The sequence below is a fragment of the Rhizoctonia solani genome, chromosome 3 (genome assembly GCF_016906535.1).
Source record: "Rhizoctonia solani chromosome 3, complete sequence".
Lineage (NCBI taxonomy): Eukaryota > Fungi > Basidiomycota > Agaricomycetes > Cantharellales > Ceratobasidiaceae > Rhizoctonia > Rhizoctonia solani.
Window position 1 is genome coordinate 109,695 of NC_057372.1, and position 24,586 is coordinate 134,280.

The window sequence follows — 24,586 nt, forward strand, 5'->3', positions numbered from 1 at the left end:
AGCTCTTGGCCTCATTCTTTTTCCGACTCGTCCTGGGCCACCTTGGCAGTTTCCTTGGGAGTGGCCTTCCAGCCATTGGGACATTGTTTGATCCCATGTCCCTTCTGACCGCACTTGACACAAAGGCCAGACGCGCAACAACGATCCCTTTCTTCCGGTGTGACATAATTAGGGTCCTCTGAGAGGCGGACCCGTTGGGTGGTGGTAGTGGTGGAAGTGGCCACGGTGGCCGGGGATTTGGCAGGAAGCTTCTTAGGACGGTTTTCCTCGTTTTCCCGACGAGTATTGTCAATTTTGACCGAGGCAGCAAATATGGCTTCTAGGTCGTCGTCGGGAATATTGTCCTTGGTGGACAAGAGTTCTTTCACCTTCCAGTGAAGGCCGCGCGTGAACTGGGCAATGTACGCCTCAGTATTCCAGTCAAGTTCCGCCATGAGGTTGCGGAATTCAGTGACGTACTCAGACGTGGTCGTGGTCTGAGTTAATGCGGCAATCTTCCTGGCAGCCGCCCTCTTCGCGTCTGGATCGGCAAAGGCTTCCTTGAATTTGGCCGTTAAGGCCGGGATGGTGGTGGGGGGATTTCCCTCGCCCTTGATGATAGTCCCAATAATGGGAAGAGCCCAGTCGGCGGCTTTGTCTGTCATGTGGTACAGAATCCACACAACCATTTGTTCCTCTTCATCGAATTGATCTCGATGAAGCGCGACCCACAGCAGCATACGGTCTAGCCACTGGGTTGCCTTCCGTCCCCTGGAGTCTCCCTTGTATGGGTCTGGGAGCTCCATCTTGGGTCGCTTTACGCTGGACCCTGAATCGAAGGGGGTGAAGGAGCTGAGGCTCCGTTTAGGCGTGTCGCGAGGCTCTTTTTTGGGAGCTCGCCTGGGTTCTTCCTCCTCTTCTGAGTCAAAGCCCATTCCTCTTGATGGGCGGAAGGGGGCCTTGAGTCCAGGCCTAACCGTTCCTGGAGTGTGCGCTTCTCCCCCTGTGTGAGTGGGGGGAGTGACAGGCCCAGCCAATGGGCCAGGCTGGGCTTGGGTTCCTTGGTCCTTGTCGCCGAGTAGATCGGCGGTCTCCTTACATATGGCCTTGAGCTCATTGAGCTGTTGGCCTTGTGATTTGATTTGGTCCTGGAGGGACCCGACTGTGGCTGTGAGGGCTGTGATAGCCTCGAGGAGAGCGGCAAGGGACGGTTCCGGTTCCATCCTTGGCAAGTCTCGCGAAGTGGGAGATGCGCTGCAAGAGGGTGGTTGGGAATTGGTTGGAACGGAACGTCGAGAGGAGCGGCTAGAGGGACGGGAGTATGGGTGTGGGACTCCAGAGCGTGTGGAGGGAATGGTGGAAACGGCGTGGGGGAGATAGTGCCTATATCAGGACTTATGGGCGGTTTTTGTGTAGTATGTGGGCGCTAAACCTTTGCGTCAAGCACCTAGCGTTGGATAGTCCCTACAGCAAATCAACAGATCTAGCAATCGTGATATGAGCGGGTTTTCTACAAGCGGGTGTTTCAGCTGACTAAGGTCGCTAACTACTGTGTTCCGGCGAAACACGTGGTATGCGGGGGATTAGAGCCCGTCTGCCTTATAGCAATTTGGTACTACGTGTGGGTGGGGGGTTTTTGATTATTCTACCCCGCAAGGTGGCCCAGATCACGTGTTTTCCCTCGTGCTAGTACAGGGGGTCCTCTCCTTGTCGAACAAGCCTACAAGAAGTCGATTTTACAATGTCGTACTCCACTGTAAGGTGGGGTACTCGCTAGTGGACGAGCGCTTGTGGCTGTACTACTACTGACAAAGCTATCTACTAACTACGCAAGGCTATACTACTACCGCTATAAGGCGGCCTTCTACTACTATACTACTGCAAGGGGGCCTTAGGCCTGGGAGGTGTGATGAGTAAAGGGGTGGTGAGTGCTTGTGGACTACTAAGGGGCCGGCTACTTAGCTGGCTGACTACCTTCTCTAATGTGTAAGAGACGAGGTAAAATTGACTTGGGGTCTCCAAGCGATTTCCCTACTGTATATATAGACAAAGGCGCACTATTTACATGGTCTGTGCTCGTGGGAGAAGAAGTACATGGTGGGGAAAGGAAGCGTGCTGCGGGCTGCGCGGAAGCGTGGATTTCTCCTAAGCGCCCTTGGCACGGCATCTCGGCGCGGCATCTCGGCATAATAAGCGCCGAGGTCACGTGATCGAAAAACAAAAGATATCAAGTCCGTAAAAAATACTAAAAATAATAGAAAAAATAGGCAATTCCAATGGTATAATCAAGGGGGTTGTAACATCCAGACTTCCTCTTGCTTGCCCAAATGTTCAGGCGGCTCCGGGCGGGGTGAGATTGGACTATAGGAGAACTCACCTGGCATTGCTCGCCTGTTTTCCTTGTCGTTGCAACGTGCGGCTTGTCTGTCCGCCTCTCCTGTTGCCCCTGTGTGATTGTTTTTGCCCTCCAGGGCACTGACGCTGGCCATCTGCGTCGTTGTATGCTTGTTGGAGCCGTAACTTGGCACAGCGGCGCCCTTTGTGTTACTGCCACTCCTTAGAATAACCATGGTTAGTAGTAGAGAGCTCTGAAAGAAACGTTAGAATAAGAGAGAGAAAGAAATGTTTTTGAGCTTTATTTTATTTTTTCTAGTTTTTCTGGGTTTTGGTGTCCGTCAGCGGTGATCAGGCGCGTCCGGACGTTGTTAGGGAAAAGAGGTCGAGTCTAGTAGATAGAGAGAAATTTTTTTTTTTTCAGAAATTGTTGACAAGATTTGCGTTCTCCAACGGCGGATCGGCGGTCTCGAGGGGTCAAGTTATGTTGGCAAGGGTCAAAAAATGTGAGGTTGTGGGGACCTTGTGTCGAGCGCAAGTGAAGAGGCGGTGTTGGGGCTTATGGGACGAGCCGGTATGACTTGACAAAGTCTCGTATTCGAGGGATATGGTCCGGTTCTATCTACATGAGTGGGGTTTATATACAGTAGGGACAGTGTTGTTTGTATCTATTGTATTGGTGTGTGCGTAATGAAACGAGTCGAGCAATAGCAAGAGTGTGAGATGAGAAGCACGTGACCTAGTGGCGGTGCCACATGTGTGTGCCGCGCACGCGCGCCTCACACCGCCCGTCTTTGTATATACACGGATGCTAAATTTGTATCCTTTCTGGGAGTTAGTTAACTCATTGGTACATGGTATGTGTGCTCTAATTGTGCTGATAAACAGTTATTAGGTACTAGTTTATGGCTCAACACATATTGGACACAACATGAAACACAATTGCTCTCCTACAACCAATTCAGATAGGCAGGTTTCTCACTATACTTCAACTACAATACTTAACTGACAAATACACTTACCCAATGACCTAACCATGCTGAAGTTATGATTGTGCCTGCTGCAATACCAGGAGTCTTAACACTTACAGCATGCTTGACAATGGTGAGCTCTGTTCACACTTCAACCCAAATTTGCCTTAAAACATATTTCTGATGGCTTGATGATGCCCACGCTAGGTTTATGTCATAACCCATATCTGGAGGGGTTATTACCATATATATCCACTGTCAAAGATATATATAGTATATATGATGCACAGTGATATATTAATAATATAAGTTGCTGGGGGATGTTGCATTCCCCCTGCCCCCCTAGCCGCAGGCCAATGTTAATGCCCACAGGCAAGGTCTGAATAATATATTATTATAGAAGAGATTATGTCATCCCCCCCCACCTCAAATCCATAGTAGTTTAGTATAGTATTTGATAAAGGACTGGAGGGGGGGAGGTCATGTGACCTAGACTTAGAGAATATCACTAAGTCCAGCCATGTTGACCATAAGTCTCTTATATGTGGGAACTTGGAGGTTCTGAGTGCATATGTGCTAGTATACAGGTGCTTGCAGTCATGTTGGTGTGCAACATGAGTGTGTTGGAGGCTTGACAAGGTCAGGACTCATGGAAAGAATGGAAAGGGTTGTGACAGTTTATACGCCTTATGGGTAGGAAGGGAGCCAAGAAGCACAACTGGGTGCTCATGGTGTTTAGCATTCTTTGTTCCTGTACATAAATTATCAATGAATATCACATCAGCTGAAATTTTCCTATGAATTGCAATGAAACTACAAGTAAAGTGAACAAATACATATAAAAAACCTGCCAAATTTCTCCCCCCTGGTCCCCCAGTATAACTGGCCAAATCCACGGCTGCAACTGGTTTTGACATTTGCAGCTATGGATTTAGGCTTTGCGCAATCCCAAAATTGCTCAACCTGTTGTTTGTCAAAGCTGGTTACAGTCTCCTTGCATAGTTTTACCAATTTTTGCAATCTTGTCCAGCTGTAGTTGGACACGCCGGACTTTTGCAGATCTCTGACACTAAACTTAGCTGAGTGAAGCATGAATAAGTCTTTTTATATGTGGTCAGCAGGTAAAATTTTCAACTAATATTTACCTACCTGATCTTATGGTTTAGCTGTGCTCTGGTTTATGTGTCTTGCGCATGCAAACATTGTGCAATGGTCCTGATGGACTGGACTAGTTGTGAAATACATGTAAATTATACTTAGCTGTTTAGATACATAACACAGATATAAGTTAATTGTTGTTGTATGGATGCTTGGCCAGATGAAATACCATTTTGCAGCAGTCAAGAGTCCAGTCAATCATATACCACTCCCTTAACTTCTTGACACCCTTAATGTAAATCTGGCCAACAACCCTCTGAACTAATGTGACATCAAGAACAATTGAGTGGCCAAACTGTGTAAAAGAGACAAAATCTGTTGCCGCATTGCCCTCTGCGCCCTTGGCCTCAGTTATATGCGCCAATATATGAAATGTTGGCTTGTCAATCTTGAACTTCTTGCTGCATGGGAGCATAAGCGCAATGATAAAGTTGAGGCGTCCATATCTAAACACATTGACCATGTTGCAAGGTTGATTACAAAGGTTTTCATTCATATCCCTTTGAAATACAAACTGATACTAATTCAGCAATAGAACAAGCAAGTTTCCCACGTACTTACTTGAACAAAAGAGTCACGCTTGCCATACAACAAGAGAAACAGCCGCACAACAAATGCTATCACCTTCTGGGATTTGGAGCTTTCCCCAGCGTTCAGTATGGTCAGGAATGAATGTCAACCAAGCATGGAAAGTCCATTCTTGGTAGTTGGTGTGGAAAGATTGAGCTAGACAGCGGCGCACGTGGAGGTCAAGGGCAAATGGGGCAAATGGGGGTAGTGGAGAATTGTATTGGGGATTATTACAATACTTTAATAATGAACTAAGTGATAAGAATAGTACATACAACCATGGTATATCATTTCCATCTTACTGGATTGGACAGGTGCTTGAGATTTTCCAAGGAGCATTGCCCCCGTGACTGAAAAAGTGCACCTGTATCAAATTTGAATGGTATAACTCTGACTGTGTGAATGGGACGCACCAGCAATATCCAATTCACAGCCATATGTCAAGACTTGTAGTCTCATCTGCTGACCACACACATTGCAATATTGCTTTTCTGTTACCATAGCTGCCTTGCGCTAAGCCAAGTAGCTAAATTGAGCATTTGCTGTATGCATTGTGGCAGTGTATTTGGGAATGCAATGGTGACAAGCAGAGGTCAGTGGATCTACCTCTTTGGAAACCAAGGAGTGCATAGGCAGAAAGCCAATACCATGGGAGGCATGGTACATGGAGTGTTGTACGCCAACTGTAAGGTTGGGTACACACTAGTGGGCAGGCGCTTGTGGCTGTACTACTACAAGCAGGCTTATGTAATCTAATGTAGCTAGGCTATACTAATGTTGCTTAAGACAACCTACTGCTAACTACTGACAATGGGGCCTTAGGCCTGGGAGGTGTGGTGAGTGTGATAGGGGGTGTGAGCGTCTGATCTACTGATAGGGGCCGGCTACTCAGCTGGCTGGATACCTTCTCTAATGGGTAAGAGATAAGGTAAAATTGACTTGGTGTTTCCAAGCAATTTTCCTGCTGTATATATAGACAATAACACACTATCTACATGGTCTGTGCGCGTGAGAAAGGAGGTACATGATGGAAATAAGAAGCGTGCTGCGGGCTGCACAGAAGCATGGATTTCTCCTAAGCGCCCTTGGCACGGCATCTTGGCGCGGCATCTCGGCATAATAAGCGCCGAGATCACGTGATTAAAAAACATAAGATAATTGGTTCGGAAAAAATACTAAAAATATCAGAAAAAATGTGCAAGTCCAGTGGTATATGTTAGGAGGTTATAACATGGAGGAACAGCCGGCAAATCTATGCAGTAGCATGAGACTGCCTAGGGAGATGGATTGGGATGGTGATTGCCAGGATGAAAGAAACCAAGCAACGCCATGCAGGTTCTCCAGGGATAAGCTAGTGAGAAGGGTGGTGGAAAACAAAAGTATTCTTGACTGAGGCCTCTGGGTAGTGGTTATAGACCAGCAATGTCAAATGATATGAAAGTGGTAAGGGCAAGAATACAGTGCAACTAGCGTAGCAAGTGAGCAAATAATAGCCAGATGGCCGTGAATCAATGTGGCTGGAGACTGTGGGAACAACTCATTCTTGCAGAGAGGGGCCAAAAGTCAAGCAAGGCCAGAAAAAACACATTAAGGTCTATGGGTAAATAAAAGACAGATGGTATAATATAAAACATAAGGGAGATGGATGGGACAGGTTTGAGGTCATTGGGTGTGGTGGAAAGGGTGTTGAGAACCCTGCACAATCACACCTAGACCTATTACAAAGCATCTGTTACATTTTGGGAATTTCAAATTCACAGCCTTGAGCTTAGATACAGTAAATTTACAACAGGTTACACCGTAAATTTAGCTCCAGATCTAATTTCATGTGTATGCATGCGTAACCTGTTCACCTCTTCCAATTGATGCCAAAAGGTGGCTTGGGAAGGAAGTGAGGTTAGGAATTAGTGGCAATTTGCCAGAGAGAACGCATCCTTCAACAGTGTCTCAAATACTGGGTTCTTGTATAGTGCCCAAGGTTGTGAGCTTATGCATATTGAGGAGCCAATCAGTACTCAGAGAGCTGGAGACCTCATATTGGACAAGTAAGGTTTCCACCCGTAGAGAAGAATGTCTTGAGTGTCATAAACAGAGGAAAATAGAACTAGCTGGAATTGAACCAGCTTGACCACTAAGCCATAGAGCCCCATTATTCCTCTGCTGACAACCCATGATTACACCTGCTACCCCCCAAATTTGGGCTTGGGCCAGCGTGCAACCACTTGTACTGGTCATGTGACTGTGTCCAGGACATTGAGAAATTGTGGTTGGGCTGGTGAGGGAAATGGTTGCTGCATTGGCATAGCAAGGGTAGCTCACTGTCTGTTATAGATAGGGAGAATAAGTGAAAAATAAAATACTCTAAAGAAGAAAGAAAGAGACTAAAAGAAGGGAAAAGACAAATAAGGTAACTGTCTAACTATAAAAGGTAGAAAATTTAGGAAGATAAGTAATAAGAGAAATCTATGCTAGTGAAATTAGAGTATATTAGAGTGGTTAGTTATCTTGCTAGAAGAGCAAGGTGGTTAGTATCAGGGTGATCCCTACCAATAACCAGTAATGAGCGTATTACTGTTCAGCAGGCAACGCGAGGTACAAGCAAAGTAGTATAAAACCTAAATATCAGTCTCTGGAACTCACTGTAATTTAATTGAGAATTATGGAAATTTATTTCCTTGTCCTTGACGGTGCACAAGGGGGTAAAGGCGTTGTGGAAGCACCAAACACTTAGCAGACAGCTAGGAAGTCTTGGCAGGGTCGCACTTAAGCTGGTTCTAGGTTCCCTGTATAGGTTGGGACTGTCCTAGAGGCTATATGCGCCGAACTTAAGATCTTTAGGCTGATTTACTATGTATGATACTTAAGGAAATCAATAGAAGTCTTTGAGAGTCACACTAGGCTGAGAGAGGATGGTAAAAAAGAGATGCATTCAAAAAGGCCAGCTCAAGGGGCTATTTATACCCTTGGAGGCCTGTGATTACTATATACAGTAGGGTGAAGAAACTAATGTACATGACATGATGAACAGAGCTAGGATGTGAGGTGAGAGCCTGTCTCCTAAAGCTATGCCTTATAAGAGTTAGTCTCTAGTTCTATAAATATTCTTTCCCCACTAAAATACATAAGGGAAAGACTGAAACAAGTAGCTCCCATAGCAGGGCCTAGGCCTCAACTCCCAGCTACTGAGGATAGTAGCTTTTGAGAAAGCATAATGCTGACTTAAATACTATAGTTTAATTAGTCCTAAGATATTAAGCCTTTTCTTTAATAAAGCGGTATCTCCCTTAATACCTCATGTATTTACATGATTAAAATTAGTAGAATATACAGAAAAATTCAGCGAATCTTACTATATACTTCCCAAGTACTCATTAAGGAGATTTCAACGCCAATTTCCGTTTGCTTACTTTGCCATTCTTTACTATAGTATTCTAATCCATAACACCGTCCTGCTCACCGTCCAAGGACCTGGACTGGTGGAACCCTGAAAGTACCTGGAACGTCACTGCCCTCTGGATTTTGGTCACCCAATCATCATCAGCCAAGTTCACATCATCCTCTCTGTCATGTGATCTGGCGTGTGCTGCTTGAGGCTCACCCATAATAGGAAGCTTAGGCCATGGCATCAACCTGCCCAGGTATGATTCCGGTGAAAAGAAAATGTATATTGGATAAAAATATAAAAACAAAACAAAGTAAGAATCCCAAACAAAGAAGGATAAAGCCAATAAGGATATATCAAGCTTGTAGGAATAGTAGGGAATGCAAATCCAAGTAAGCATTGAGATAAAATGATTTGTGGGTCTCAAGTGCTGGGGCAGAAGAGGTTGAAAATGTTTCTGTTGTTTGACCAAAGTCTGGGATGAGATGGCAGGTCCAGCAAACATCAGATAAGCGGTGAATTAGCCCATAATAGCTACGGTTGTAGGCCACACCCCAGCGTTGACGCATAACGCAATACATCCTGGTGAATTTGTTTGGCATTGCATTGGACCTTGGAGACTGGAATAAATTGATGTATACAAGCAGCTTGCTGATGCTGTAACAAGGTGGAAGCGTGAAAATCATTTGGACCTTGCCAACGGTGTGTGCTAAAAATTGAAGCAAGTTAGAATTGAAGTATCATACAAATAACAGTGCAGCCCAGGAAGGGATTGAGCCCCAAAGAGTGTTGGGCACATACCATGAAGGCCATACAAGAACCCCTCCAGCAATGGGTTATTCTTGATAAGCACCATGTTGAATCTAGTGCCTTGCTTTGGCTTGGAGAGCCAGTTCATCAAAGGGTGTGGGGATGCATAGAAGATGTTGGTTGTTATAACCTCCTAACATATACCATTAGAATCGCACGATTTTTCTATTATTTTTAGTATTTTTTACGAACTCAATATCTTTTATTTTTCGATCACGTGATCTCGGCGCTTATTATGCCGAGATGCCGCGCCGAGATGCCGTGCCAAGGGCGCTTAGGAGAAATCCACGCTTCTGCGTAGCCTGCAGCAGGCTTCTCTTTTCACATGGACGCTTCCTTATCTCACGCACAGACCATGTATATACTTTCCCCTTTGTCTATATAAACAGCAGGAAAATTGCTTGGAGATCCCAAGTCAATTTTACCTTGTCTCTTACACATTAGAGAAGGTACTCAGCCAGCTAAGTAGCTGGCCCCCCAAGTAGTTCACACGCTCACCCCTTATATTTACCTACCACACCTCCCAGGCCTAAGGCCCCATTGTCCTCAGTAGATAGTAGTAGACCGCCTTAAGTGGTAGTAGTATAGCCTAAGACAGTAGATTACATAAGTTGCTTGTAGTAGTACGGCCTTAAGCGCCCGCTCCCTCTAGTGTGTACCCACCTTACAGTGGTGTACAACATTGGTAAACCCATCACCAAGGGTCAAGTCATCCTTAAGATATTGCGTTGCCTTGGGGAAAACCATAATCATGTCCTGCAAGTTATGCAAGAATGCACGTCCATGTTCATTCTTGGTAAATTTGTTGAGTGCCCATTCAAACCATTCAATGGCAAAGACCAACTTGATGCAATCAATTTGAAAAGGTTTGAACAGGCTCTTCTTGGCAATATGCCACCCAGGGATTCTGTCAATGAAAAACTAGTTAGGAGACTGTACCATGAATTAGGGGTGAATGGCATACCTCTTTGCCTCCAAAGCCTCATTCTTGAGGAGATTGCGTTCACCGTATTCAGAAATGGCCCATCTGAGGTATATGTCAAACTTGAATGCACGTTTGCGTTGCTTGAGGTAGGTAACCATTTGTGAGATGAAAACATTGCGGTTGGTTGCCTGGTATGCTTGTTTTGCAAAATCAATATGGAGGTGTTCAGGTGATTTGGTATTGTAATCATCAAGAGCCCCCAGCTTGCAAATTGCTGCAGCATAGTGCATCAAAGAGTGAACTTTGTTGATGTTGAAGTCTTTGCAAACACTGTGGTCTTTGAACACCTTTTTCCGTGCATGGAAAGAAGCTCAGGCATCCTTGAGGCAAGATATAGTTGTAGTAGTGTGAGAGGGAAGCTGAGCGTAATAGATAAATTTGAGGAGTGCCTGAGCGGCAGCTGTGACCTTGTTTGGGACCAGTCCAGCAATAACACCCAGAAAAACCTTCTGCATCTTGCAATGCTCCTTGCCAGTTGTCTGAGAGAGTTTGGATACCTTAGTCTTGAAATGCCAAAGGCTGGAGTGCTCAGGCATTGCCTTGAAGCAATCATCAAACTGGGCTTTATTGGCCAGCTCAAGGCACCATTTCATAAGATGATCCTTGAAAATGCCTTTATGTAGTTGGTGCAAAATATTGGGGGCAAGTGCAGTGTGGATATTGCTGTGAGGTAGGCTGGCCCAGAAAGGGGGGCCTGTTAAGAGTTGTGTAAGTACAGGAGTAAGAAAGAATTACTATATACAAAATGTATATGGGAATAACTAAGAACTAGTATAATGAATCAGAATATATGCACAGAATATATGCACAGTATAGGCTAGGTTATCAGGAATAACAACTCCTAACAAATAGTCTAGCAACTATGAAGTGCAGGTGGTTGGTTATGTATAGTACCTTTAGACTAATGTTACTTAAGCCTAAGTGACTAAGGGTATGTATACTTAAGGTCTCTGGGATAGTACCTTAGGTAAGGAGGGTTACCTGACTAATGTACAGGATTTATAGGATTTGCCTAATGAGTATAGGACTTATATATGCTTAAGTAAGACTTAAGACTTATGGGGTTTACCTAAAATATATCTAGGATTTATGAGATATTGAAGATAAAGCTATCTACAATATAGGGGGTATGGTGGATTGGAACACTATCACTCAATCACAACAATCCTTACAGTATTGTTGCACTATACTCAATGTTGAACTCAACAACTGTGACAGTCAAGGGGCACAGGGTTGCAGTAAGTACACTAATAGGTTACCCTGTGTCTGTTGGGACTGGCCTATGGTCTTAGTGTGCCAAATAACCTCCTATGCTATTTACAGTGAGTCAATCACTAAAGTAAATGCGCAGATAAGCTGTTAAAGGCTTGTGTGTATATGTCAATATATAAGAGTAAAAGTAGGATGCATTAGAAGCATCTTCACAGGGTCCTTTTATACCCTGAGAAGGCGCACAAACAAGTATATACATGATTGATACCAAGAGGGGGTACAGGAGGTACATGTGGCAACTGAAACACTTGAGGGAGCCAATACTTTGGTACATAGTAAACAAACAACAATTCCTAATATTTGCCCCAAGGCAATGTTTGCCCCAAGGCAGTATTTACCTGTGTGTGTCCTTAGGTGTCCCAAGGCTAAGTGTTTCATCCTTGGAGTAAACAGTCCCAAAGGTAGGATACTGCTGTATTGGGTACTTACCGTAAATGGGGCATAACTCTACCAAATGTTGTCCGTTTTGGGGGTTTGACCCAGCGTTCTGGAGCGCACAAACAGGCGCACCTAGGCGCAAGCGATTCGGCAGTGTGGGATGCCCGGGTGATGGAGAAAAGGCGCATTTAGTGCGTTGGCGCTTAAGGGCTGATTAAGCGCTGGAGCACTTGCCTATGCAACAGGGAGGACCCTGAATATTTCTGTGTGTAGCCACAAGATAGAGTCTTGAATAATAAATACTACAAACAAGAGAAATATTACTTGTTACTGTTTATCTACTCAGCTGTATTTATATATATTTAAATGAGTGAGAAAACAGCATATATGCAAAAGGCATTGCATATTGAGGGTATTCCTGAGGGTTGTAGGTTTTGTAAAGGTCACTATTGGATAGAGTGACCTTGAAAGCCTTAGTTCGCATCTTTATCTCATTTATTTACTGTGAGATTACTAGTGTAATTAATAAAATAAGTACAGATTAATGAAGAAATGTCATATCCATAACATATCCCCCCCAATCTGGACTTATCCTATCAAGAGATGGCTTCCTGATTAAAGGTTTGATGCTGATTGATTATACCCCTTGCAATTGGAATCAAATTCCTTAATTTTATTGCTAAGTCTTAAGGTCGGAGCCATGGGCGCTTAAGGCTTAGTCACCCGCTTGGAGTATTCAGCTGGTGTCGGGTATTTACTTGTCGTAATTATTGCGAGGTCAAATCTGAGGCTTTTGACTTAGTTAAAAGTGCTATCGATATCTATCAATTCGTGGCTATCGATTGGTATTAATTGTGGTGGGACGTTCACACGAATAAGTGTTGAAATCTTAGCGACAATTATTTGTACCGGTCAAAACGATCAGATTCGCGAGTAAAGTATTAGTGGTCGCAGAATACAGGAAAGGAGGTGCTGAAAGCACGGATTGGGGGTTACAAGGCTAAAGGCGACACTGATTACTAGTTAGAGGCTACAGGACGAGTTTGAATGACATGGTTAGCGTTGATTTCGATTCCTCCGCCGATGTCAAAGTCCATATCACCTTTGATCCTTAAGTCGCGGGCGCGAACCTCGTGCCAATGGTCTTCCCATGAGAATGGAGGCGTGTGTTGCTGTGGTACGGAGGGCCACTCAGGAGGTCCCAGGTTGGCGACGGGCTGAGGTTCTCCTGGCCATTCCCAAACAGATTCGACGAAGTCGGCGCTGAAGGACGGGGGTGCGGGATTGGCGTCCTGTACAACGGCCACTTGCGCAAGCTGCTTGGTAAGAGCGTTGACGTCAAGCTTGTAGTTGCTGCTGTTGGGAGGTGCAGGGTACTTGCCTGCATTGCTTGCGGCGTGTAAGGGCTTGAACTCTGGTGCAGTGAATGAATCGCCGTATTGCTGTCCTAGCCATTGGATTCCGTGGGACTCAGGGATGACGGGAGGCTTGATTCCCCAAGCGGCGTAGTTGAAGATCTGTTCCGCAAATTCTTCCAACGCAGGCGGCGAAGAAACTTCAGTGGGCGGCGTAAGCGGGCCCAAGGACTCATCGTCGGCGTCGTAGCCGTTGATAGGGAATCCTGTGACGCATATCCTTGTATATTTAGTGCACATATTAATTCTATGCCAATTCTACTTACCCGCGTCTGATAAATCATCTTCAGAGCAATCAATGACAGGGTGCCCATGTAGACAACACCAGAAGCGGTGTGCTGATACGCAAGCAGGGGAACCACGAATATACCCAACATGGGCTAGATTGCTATAGTGGTTCTGCTTGGTAGCGTTAATAATGATTGACAGCGCATTGAGGCAGATGACATAGAAGTTATTGTGATGAACTTGGCGCTGCAATTCATGGAATGTGTCAAATGGAAAATGGTAAAGGTCACAAGTAAAGCATATAGGACAAGGGATATAAGGAAAGTTAATCTCCTCAAGCTTAGAGGCATAGTCATAGTTGCCCCAAGGATCATGGCAATTCCATCCTGAGGGTTGAACTGCATCCCCAAAGACTTGGAGAGCGTGGTAATAGACCCCATGAAGGGCATGGGCCAGGTCAACACCTAGGAACCACTGAGGAGGGTGGTTGTCAGCCATGAGGAACACCTCAACATCTGGCATGGCATGGATGCGCTGCTCCAGAGGGTCGGGATGGTTCTCTGAGTATGGAGAGGGGTGGTCATTGTGACGGTTAGCATATATGTAGTATAGGTTGCAGACATGATTGGCCTCAATAATACCTGTCTCAGGAGAGAGAGGCACATCATTGCAATAGGTAGTGAAAATGGGGAAGCAGTAGAAGCTTTGAGCAAAAGACATGTTGATAGAGTACTGAGTAGACGTATTCAGTGTGAGTGGGATGGCAATAGAGAGAGTTAAGTGAGAGTATTTATACAAAATTCATCCTCCATAAGATAGGTTTGACTTAGTGCTTCAAACATTGAGTATGTTGTTATTTCCTATCTTGGAGGATATGACCAGTTTTAGTTACACCTGTGGTACATGGAAGAAGCCATGTGGAGCTTAGAACTCCTTCTTCTTCTTGTGGTTTGGATGGATAGTGGAGCCATAGGTTTGCTTCCATTCTTTGATTACTTCTGGAGCATTCCTTAATTCTTTCTCTGTCCTCCATCTATCATGTTCTGAGCTGTACCCAAGCCAACAGATTTTGTACTGTCTAATCCTCTTGTTGCCTTTCTTGATTGTCCTTTCTTCTACTATCCTTTCCACCTCATATTCAGGCATTTGTTGGAAGTCCTCTCTAGGTATACTCTGAGTGGGTCGACTTCCAAACTCTGGGGGTGATGCCTTGTAAGATTCCAAGTGTGCTATGTTAATGATTGGGTGTATGCAATAGCTAGCAGGTAATCTTATCCTATATGCTACTGGTGATATGCTTTCCATGACTTCAAATGGTCCTTCATAACGCATATTTAGCTTATTCCCTTTTCCTGACTGATGTTTGAGTAAGTTTAAGGAATGGGGATTGATTAAGACTAAATCTCCTGGCTCAAAGGTAACATGTGTCTTGTCAGAATTATAGTATTTCTGTTGATAATTCTGAGCTACTTTGAGAGCGTCCTTAGCTAGTGATTGTGCTAACTCCATGGATTCCTTGAATTCTTCAGCTGTTTGACTTTCTTGGGCTGGTCTTGGAATGTTCTCAGAAGTGAGAGCCAGTAAGTTGGCTGAGGTTAGAGGCTGGAATCTGCAGAGTAGAAAGGCTGGTGTCTGTTGTGTGGATGTATGCACACCTGTGTTGTATGAGTGCGCAAATCCTGGTAGAAGCTTACTCCAATTGTCCTTAGCTGGGTTAGTGAATACTCTAATTGCTACTTCTGTAGTTTGATTAAGTATCTCTGTTTGTCCATCACTCTGAGGATGATGTGCAGTGGTGAGTGCTTGCTGAATTCCTAATATACTAACTAAATGACCCCAGAAAGCTCCTGTCCATCTAGCATCTCTATTGGTGATTACTTGCCAAGGTAAACCATAGTGACACCATATGTGATCATGGAACAGTTGCGCTGTTTGTACTTCATCTATCTGAGTAGTACATGGGATGAAATGTCCATACTTAGTTAGTTTGTCCACAATAACTAAGATAGCGTTGTAGTTGTTACTTGGTGGAAGATCCATGATGAAGTCCATTGATACTACTTCAAAGGGTTGCTGTGGAATAGGTAAAGGTTGAAGGAATCCTCTGGGTCCATGCTGTCAATGTCCTGCTTTCTGACAGATATCACAAGTGTGTACAAACTTCTGAATGCTTCTAGCCATCTTAGGCCAATAGTAAACAGAAGCAATTTGATGATATGTCTTAGCATAACCAGCATGTGCTCCTTGATTGAGGTTATCATGATTTTCCTTCAAAATATCTACTTGTAGATCTTTAGGTATGCATAGCTGATACTTTTCCTGGGAATCTATAAAGTAGATCAATCCATTATCTCCTATCTGGTATTGATGGAAGGGTGGATTGAGTGGATTGTGGTGCAATTGGAACTCTTCCATCACTTGCTTAAAATGGGAGTCCTTCTTGTATGCTTCTATGAACCTTGTGGTTTCTTCTGAGTTTATTGATATTTCCACAGAGTATGATGTAGTTGTTTGATAAGAGATAGCTTCTGCTGGTGTGGGTATCCACTTCTTGATGGGCTTCTGGCTATTTCTAATTTTGTAACTCTGGGTGAATGCACTTGCAACTCTAAGAAGTTTCTCTTCAAAACGTTCATTTATCTCCTTATAGAGGTTTCTTAATGGGTCTTCCTCCATATTGAGCTTGAGTGGAGTTGATTGATCTGCCAGAGGGCTGGTATGATATGGGGTTCTCCTCCTAAGTCTTGAGATAGGATCTGCATTGTCATGTACTCTCCCTGCGCGGTGCACAATCTGCATTCCTGGGTAGGCTGAGAATACTAGGCCCCATGTCATGAGTCTTCTGTTGACATTATTGTAAGTCTTGCTCCAAGTGAGAGCGGCGTGATCTGTGATAGCAACAAATTCAGCTCCTTCCAAGTATACCTGAAATTTCACAAGTGCTTCCTTGAGGGCTAATGCTTTGCGCTCTGTTGGGGAGTAGTTTCTTTCTGCTTCTTTTAGAATCCTTGACCAATAAGCAATGACTTGCTCCACTTGTACAGTTGTTTCTTCAAAGTCTTGCTTATCCCATGTATCCCCCCCAGTCAAGTTGTCTCTCTGCTTGGAAGCAGGAATTGTCATTCTGGGAACTGGGTTTCCTTTGTCATATTCCCCCCTTAAGTACTTGTATGCCTTTGTCCCTTTTAAGTCTTTTATCTTGATGGATTGGACTTGCTGTAATATCCCTCCAAGGCCATAGTTGCATGCATCTGTATATAATCTGTAGGGTTTTCCAATAATAGGATAAGCCATTACTGGAGCAGATGCAAGGGCCTCTTTAGCAAGTTCAAATGCTTGTTGTTCCTTTTCCTCCCAAGACCAAGCTGTTCCTTTCTTGAGAAGCTTAAACAAAGGCGCTACAATCCATGAGTAGAAGGGAATATAGCTAGAAAAATAAGTCATCATCCCTAGGAAAGTCTGTAAAGTAGGAACATTTTTAGGTGGTTCCAACTCTAAGATAGCATCAACTTTTTCCTTATGGGTTGATAGACCTAATCTTGATACCTTCTGTCCTAGCAATAGTAGTGATTGGTATCCAATGTGGCATTTCTTTGGAGATAGGGTGATTTCAGCTTCTTCAATAGCTCCTAAGACTTGATCTAAGTGATTGCAATGGTCTTCAAACTTAACACTATAGATCACTATGTCATCAATATATACTAGGGCAAATTGCCATAGAAATCTTGAAAGTATCCTATTCATGACACGCTGGAACTCTGCTGGTCCATTCCTATATCCAAAGAGTAGTTTGGTAGGTTGCCAATGGCTGTTGTGACATCTGAAAGCAAGTTTCTCTCTGTCTTCTTCCTTAATGGTTAGCTGAGTAAAACCAGCTAGTGCATCTAAGGTAGTAAGCCATTGAGATCCTTCCAAGGCATGCAAGATGTCAGTTTGTTTTGGTAAGGGATACTCATCTGGTACAGCTACTTCATTGAGATGTCTGTAATCCACACATAATCTGGGTTTACTGTTGCAATAGACTACTATGACAGGAGATCCCCAAGCACTCTTGGATGGCTCAATGACTCCAAGTTTAAGCCATTCCTCAATCTGCTTGTCAATGACCCCTCTTTTAGCTGGAGAAGCATGGTAAGGGGTTAGAGATATTTCTTTAGTTCCTGGCCTTAGTCTAATTTCCAGTTGAGTGTTATGAGTACCAAGTCTACCATCTAATCCAAAGGCTAACTCATGCTTGCTCAAGATCTTTTCTAGTTTAGCCCTTTGATTAGGAGTGAGATGTTCTGAGACATTAACCTCTTGAAGGAATCTATCTGAAGGGACAGGTTCTGGGTCAGGTACTTCAGCAGTCTTGGGTCCTCCTTCAGGCAACTTCATTAATTCCTCTTCTTGCGCAGTAGGCTTTTCTTCAGCTTTCCTCTGCACCATGGCTTGTACTAAGGTAGCATACTTGATAATGCTGTCTTTTTCTTCCTTAGTAATGTCCTTTTCCTTTGCAAGGTATTCATTGGGATCATGCATATATCCAAGAATTTCTCCTCCTTGCAATCTTAAAGGCTGTTCTGATAGATTAGAAACTTGAATCTTGGGATTGTTCCTATCTATCAGGCAGTCTGTTATTGCAAACAGATGTTCTTCTTGTCAATGGGAATTGAAAGATCTGTCCATAAAACCAGAAGCTTGACCTTCCTGCCATGTTGTCTTGACTTTGATGAGCTTGATGGTATGCACTGGGATAGTAACTGTCTCATACACTTTTACTTTGACAGTATTGGGAGGTAATTTCCTATGTTGGAGTTGCTTTTTGTAGGCTTTCTTAGAGATCTTGATTTTCTCAGAATTCTTGATGAATCCTTGCGCAACTTCAACCATAAAGGTATTACCTTGTTGGTCAATTCTTGGGCTGGAATCTGATTCCTGCACAGGAATAGAATGTCCTGTATCCCCAAAAACTATCCTTGTTCCATCTCCATTCCTGACTAATGATAGTTGATACTGAGATGCAAAGTCTGTTCCTAAGATAAAAGGCGTGTTCATGTTAGGAACTATATAGGCTTCTATAATCATTTTAACTAATCCTTGTTCAGTATCAAAGATGATAGGAAGGGAGATATACTGTGATAAGCTACTATTCCCAGTAACTTGAATTAACTTGAGTTTTTGTCCAATGCGTACTCTAGGTGATGGATCTAGAGTTTTAAGTATTGACTCATTAATGAGAGTGATCTCTGGTCCTGAGTCAAAGGTGATGCGCTTCTTAGGTCCATTACTTGTCTGAAGCCATCCTTTGATGATGGTGGCTTTACATCCAAAGAAGGCAGTTCCTGGTGGTCTTGACATTAATTGCTTGAGAGTGATTTCTTCTCCATTCTTGGCAATAGCTGTATGACTACTAGCCATTCTCAGTTTCTTATTAAGGCTCTTCCTAGTGGGGAGCTTGGGTTGTACATATCCAGAAAATACAGATGAATCAGATTCCTTACTGCCCTGGTCAGCAGAGTTAGTACCCTGGCTGACAGTGGTCCCCTCCAGACCATGCTGTTCCTCCTGGGATCCAGAGCTGGGCTTAGCGCTGGAGGTAGAGACAGCTAATGACTGAAGGGGCTTATGAAAATCCTGCTCTTCCTCAGAAACAGACTCTTCTTCTTCAGTGTCATATTCTGTTTCATCAAGGTAGGCTTCATCACAGAGATCTTCATAAGCTTCCTGAGCTTCCCATTCATCATCATCTGCTTGTGCCATATGTGATTGCACAAATCTGGAGTTTTTCTTGGCATGCTTACAGTCTCTATCCCAGTGCATCATACTTCCACAGTGTCTACAAGGTCTAGCTTTCTTGTCTTTAGGAGTTTTACCTTTAGATACTGTAGAGTCATCCTTAGGGTATTTTGGAGGAGGATTATTTTGATGCCATCCTACTGGTTTAGATCCTGCTAAGTGTGAGCGCGCACTTGGCCTAGAGTGCCTGTTTCCTTCTAGTCTCTTGAGAGTAGATTGCATCTGATGTAGCTGGCGCTGTATGTCAGAGTTATGAGAAGAATCTTTTCCCAAAAGGTCCTCCTCATGCCATGCAATCTTGTCAAGGAAGTCCTCCCAAGTGACTATTCTTGAGGTGTCTATATGCGTGGTCCAGGACTTAGGAGCACCATTCATGATTTCAAAGATTAATTCAGAGTCAGTCCAGTCACTGACAATAGTAAGAGCCTCCATCTTCCTGATGACATAGTCTTCTGGAGTCTCTTCTGAATGATCTTTATCCCTGAACCTGATGCGCATAGCTTCATTCTTGCTTCTGTTCAGGAAGGTCCTATTCATGAAGTGGATAGTGATAGCTTGCCTAAGTGCTGGCCAGTCTTCAGTTATAATTTGCCTATAGTCCTTATCCAATGCATTGAACCATCTAAGAGCTCTACCTGTAAACCTGAGAGGAATCTGCTGTCCAAGCTGAATTCTAGTGTAGCTACTATACTCAGCTATGTTATTGATGGATGTCATCCAGTGCAACAGCTTCTTAGTGTCTCCATCCCATTCTGGGATTATGTCAGGTTTCAGCTTAGTATCAAAATGTACAGGAGCTGGATTGAAGGGTCTAGCTCTAGCTGCATTTGCTTGAGCATATGGTTCATTTCCTGGGTCTTCTGGGTTGTTGGGAGGTCCTCCTCCATTCCTTCTAGGTGGGTTGTTCCTTTTTCTACCAGAGTTATCAAAATCTCCATCATTGCTATCATATGGTGGGTCATTTCCTCCTCCTCCTTCAGCTAAGGGAGCTAGTCTATCTCTAAGTTGATCCCTAGGAGGTGGATCATTAAACAGCTCACTAAACCTTCTAGAGGAGACCATATGTCCTACAATACAAGGAGGTAACCTAGTCCTGTCAATGGGTGGTGCTGGAGGTACTTGAAGTTGTGGGACAGGTGCTAGTAGAGGGGCTAAGAAATTTCCTCTCCTACTCATATTAGCTTCTTCTCTAGTAGCTGGTGCTGGCTGCTCCTGTAAGTAAGGTAAATTGGTATGAATACTTAGAGGAGTTCTTCTTGATTCAGGAGAGGAGGTATGTCTCCTGTGGGCACTTTCAGCTAGTCTAGAGGAACGCTCTTCTGGGATTGTGGATACTCTGGTAAAGGACTCAGCTGGTATAGCTGGTCTTCCTGAGGATTGCCAATTTGCTCCCAAGGAAGATCTGCAATTGATAAAGTTAGCATGTGGAGGTGGATCTCTAAAAGGAATACTTGGGCCTGCAAGGCTAACTCTTCTAGCAGCATTGCTTAAAGGTGGATTATAAGGTATATTCCTAGCGTTATCTTCTTCTACTTGGCTCCTAATCCTGGGAGTAGATTGTGCTACTGGAATTTGTATGGTGTGTGTAGCAGCACTTGAGACAGAAGTAATAGAATCAGCAGGAGTAGCTGGGGCTATTAGTTCTGGGGCTACTTGGTCTCTTCCAGTTGATGATTCAGAAGAATTTAAGCCATCTATACTTCCATCTGAAAGATTGTTGATGTAGTCTTCCAGGGCTTGTATATTGAAAGGAGGTATAGCTGAAGGTTGTGCAATAGGAACACTAGCATTACCTCTAGGTGATGATGGTAGGGTTTCTTCTGAACTAGTGGAAGGGACTACAGTGGGTCTAGGAGTAGGTGGTCTAGGTCCTAGAGATCTAGTGGCTTCTTTCCTAAGTCTCTCAGTTCTTTCTAAGGTGGGTGGAACTTGTAATGTTACATGAGGTGACTCCTCTGGTATTCTTCCTAAGGGTATAGATCTAGAGGAAGATGTAGCAATAGAGCTGGGAGGTGATGGTAAAGGTTCTGAGGGAATAAGTAAGGTTCCATTATCAGGTCCTAAATACCTAGGTTGCATAGTAACAGTAAGAGAGGCTTTGGATGAATGAAGACTACTAGGAGGTTGTCCTGGAGGAGTGCTACTGGAGGTATGCAGGGTTACAGTTGGAGGAGAAACTTGAGGTTCTGGAAGTAAAGGACTAGTAATAGTCACTTGACTTGTGGGCTTGATAAGACTCCTTAGTAAGTTTTCTTGAGCCGCCTCCTGTGGAGTGACAGAAGAGGCTCTAGAACCTTTGGGCACTAAAAGGGTCATATCTTGCTTGAGTTGTAGGGTCCTATCTCTAAGGTGTTCTTGTCCAGGTTCTACCTCACTGAGATGTCCTGCAGAGATGACTGGGGAAGGTGGTCCAGTCTGAAGTTGTCTACCAAGGATCTCATACAGCTTCTGAATGAAACGCTCCATCTGATCCCTATAAGTGACTGCAGCTACCTCAAAGGAATGAGAGGTGAATAGACAGTCATGTTCTGGCCATTCTGGAATAGGCAATAGCTCTTCCATGTCATAGACGCTCTGAACAGTTCTCTTGATTAGTTTATTCAGGTCTATGTGTAACTTACCATATTCAGGCCAATGGTTAATTTCCTGAGCAGGAACTAACTTAGTAGTGATGCAACATGTAGGTCTAAAGGTTACTACAGTATCTAGTAGTTTGAAGTAGTGAGAAGCCCATTGCTCACAAGAAGGTGAGGGATAGCAATTCTCATGTGCTGGAGGTATCTCCACATGATAGAATACTCTTCCTAGCTGCCTATACACTTTCCTGAAACTATTAGCTTGAGGGTTCTTCCTGCACCAAGAGGTCATTTGGGTACAGTCAGGCTGATAGTTGAATTCTCCCAGAAATTCTTCATTTAAAGGGTATAAAGTAGTGGAAGGAGAATAGGGTAGGTACTTCTGGATAGCTGGGTCATTAGTAAAAGACCTATTGTTAGGATCCAGTAAGGCAGCTTGAGTTTCCCTATGCTTAGATATGTGGGCCCCAGAGGTCTTTCCTTTAGATCTCTTAAACTCATGAGAGTTAATAGGTTCAGAGGACTGAGGTCTACTAGAGGAAGGTTCCAACATCTCTATATCAGGAAGTCCAAATACAGGTATCATCCTCTGGAAGGTAGCTGGGCTAGTTTGATGACCAAAAGGTGAGGGCTTCCTTACAGAGGAACTTGGCTTAGCTAGCTTGTTTGCTTCCTGAATAGCTTTGTTTTCCAAAGGAGATAATCTTGGAGAATGTCTGGATGATGACTTATGAGAGTGGGGTGATATCCTTCTTGAGCTACTAGGTCCTGCTTGAGGGTCTTCCAAGGTAGGCATGGAAGCATGTGGCTTGATAGGTGATTCATAGGGTAGGATGGGTTGGGGAATCACTATCTCCTCAGGAGAGGATGGCTCAATAGAGTACCTAGTAGGTCCAAAAGGGTTGCTGGGACTATCTGTAGGTATGCTGTCTCTAGGAAGCACAGAGCTTCTAGGGGTACTATGTCTAGGCATACCTTCTCTTGAAAGTCTTGTGTCCCAAGGGGTCCTATTAGAGGATGCAGGTCTACTTGATCTTCTAGACATAAAAGAATGTTAGCAGAGTACCACAGTTAGAATGTATATACAAAGTATGAAAGCTTGTACAAAGGATTACAGGTAAGAATTAAAGATAACCAACACTATGCCCTGCGGTGGTCACCAATGTTAAGAGTTGTGTAAGTACAGGAGTAAGAAAGAATTACTATATACAAAATGTATATGGGAATAACTAAGAGCTAGTATTGAGAATCAGAATATATGCACAGAATATATGCACAATATAGGCTAGGTTATCAGGAATAACAACTCCTAACAAATAGTCTAGCAACTATGAAGTGCAGGTGGTTGGTTATGTATAGTACCTTTAGACTAATGTTACTTAAGCCTAAGTGACTAAGGGTATGTATACTTAAGGTCTCTGGGATAGTACCTTAGGTAAGGAGGGTTACCTGACTAATGTACAGGATTTATAGGATTTGCCTAATGAGTATAGGACTTATATATGCTTAAGTAAGACTTAAGACTTATGGGGTTTACCTAAAATATATCTAGGATTTATGAGATATTGAAGATAAAGCTATCTACAATATAGGGGGTATGGTGGATTGGAACACTATCACTCAATCACAACAATCCTTACAGTATTGTTGCACTATACTCAATGTTGAACTCAACAACTGTGACAGTCAAGGGGCACAGGGTTGCAGTAAGTACACTAATAGGTTACCCTGTGTCTGTTGGGACTGGCCTATGGTCTTAGTGTGCCAAATAACCTCCTATGCTATTTACAGTGAGTCAATCACTAAAGTAAATGCGCAGATAAGCTGTTAAAGGCTTGTGTGTATATGTCAATATATAAGAGTAAAAGTAGGATGCATTAGAAGCATCTTCACAGGGTCCTTTTATACCCTGAGAAGGCGCACAAACAAGTATATACATGATTGATACCAAGAGGGGGTACAGGAGGTACATGTGGCAACTGAAACACTTGAGGGAGCCAATACTTTGGTACATAGTAAACAAACAACAATTCCTAATATTTGCCCCAAGGCAATGTTTGCCCCAAGGCAGTATTTACCTGTGTGTGTCCTTAGGTGTCCCAAGGCTAAGTGTTTCATCCTTGGAGTAAATAGTCCCAAAGGTAGGATACCTCTGCATTGGGTACTTACAGTAAATGGAGCATAACTCTGCCAAATGTTGTCCGTTTTGGGAGTTTGACCCAGCGTTCTGGAGCGCACAAACAGGCGCACCTAAGTTAGTATATATCCTTCTTTAAGGATGATTGCCTTCTGTTCACTTAACCTAAGAACTCTGTATCAGGTCTACAACCTTTCTGCACTATAGGTACTTGGGAGATCCACTTATACAAGTTTAAGTTATTTGAAATCTTGAGGCACAGTATATCACACAATTGAGGGGGGCAAGCCCAAACCAAAGAGTGACAGTCAACAGTAACAGTGAGTGGTAAGAGTGAAGGGTGCCCTCCAAGGGTATGTGAGAGTCCCCTTTTATACCCTAGAGTGGCAAGGTTATTGAGTCATTCACCTAGTCAGAGTATGAGTATGACTTGCTTAGGACTGTGCTTCCTAAGACTTTGATTGGTGGGTAGGAAGGCACGGATATGACTAGGATGGAATGTGGCTGCTCTTGGGTTGAACTGCAATTAGTTAAAAATAGAAACATCTAAATACATGACTCAGTCTATCAAGAAATGCTTGGCAGCCAATGAGCACTTAGAGTGAGTCATTAG

The 24,586-nt window shown here is 43.7% G+C and overlaps 5 protein-coding genes across 5 annotated transcripts; all 5 read right to left on the minus strand.

The window, feature by feature from the left end:
- Positions 1-11: 11 nt before the first annotated feature.
- RhiXN_02441 (Retrotransposon-derived protein PEG10) lies at positions 12-1,202 on the minus strand (the record flags this gene model as incomplete). Its single annotated transcript, XM_043322260.1, has 1 exon — positions 12-1,202. The coding sequence occupies one exon, from the start codon at positions 1,200-1,202 to the stop codon at positions 12-14; it is 1,191 nt and encodes a 396-aa protein (XP_043177756.1).
- A 1,108-nt stretch (positions 1,203-2,310) lies between these two features.
- RhiXN_02442 (uncharacterized protein) lies at positions 2,311-2,549 on the minus strand (the record flags this gene model as incomplete). Its single annotated transcript, XM_043322261.1, has 2 exons — positions 2,311-2,318; positions 2,357-2,549. 2 exons carry the CDS (start codon positions 2,547-2,549, stop codon positions 2,311-2,313), a joined length of 201 nt encoding a protein of 66 aa, XP_043177757.1.
- Positions 2,550-9,852: 7,303 nt separating this feature from the next.
- On the minus strand, positions 9,853-10,419 carry RhiXN_02443 (helicase swr-1; the record flags this gene model as incomplete). Its single annotated transcript, XM_043322262.1, has 2 exons — positions 9,853-10,111; positions 10,169-10,419. The coding sequence occupies 2 exons, from the start codon at positions 10,417-10,419 to the stop codon at positions 9,853-9,855; spliced, it is 510 nt and encodes a 169-aa protein (XP_043177758.1).
- Positions 10,420-10,500: 81 nt separating this feature from the next.
- On the minus strand, positions 10,501-14,202 carry RhiXN_02444 (uncharacterized protein; the record flags this gene model as incomplete). Its single annotated transcript, XM_043322263.1, has 3 exons — positions 10,501-10,883; positions 12,879-13,460; positions 13,521-14,202. The coding sequence occupies 3 exons, from the start codon at positions 14,200-14,202 to the stop codon at positions 10,501-10,503; spliced, it is 1,647 nt and encodes a 548-aa protein (XP_043177759.1).
- Positions 14,203-14,406: 204 nt separating this feature from the next.
- Positions 14,407-22,809, minus strand: RhiXN_02445 (Retrovirus-related Pol polyprotein from transposon; the record flags this gene model as incomplete). The annotated part of the gene is made up of 3 exons (XM_043322264.1): positions 14,407-15,586; positions 15,644-18,119; positions 18,168-22,809. The coding sequence occupies 3 exons, from the start codon at positions 22,807-22,809 to the stop codon at positions 14,407-14,409; spliced, it is 8,298 nt and encodes a 2,765-aa protein (XP_043177760.1).
- Positions 22,810-24,586: the final 1,777 nt, after the last annotated feature.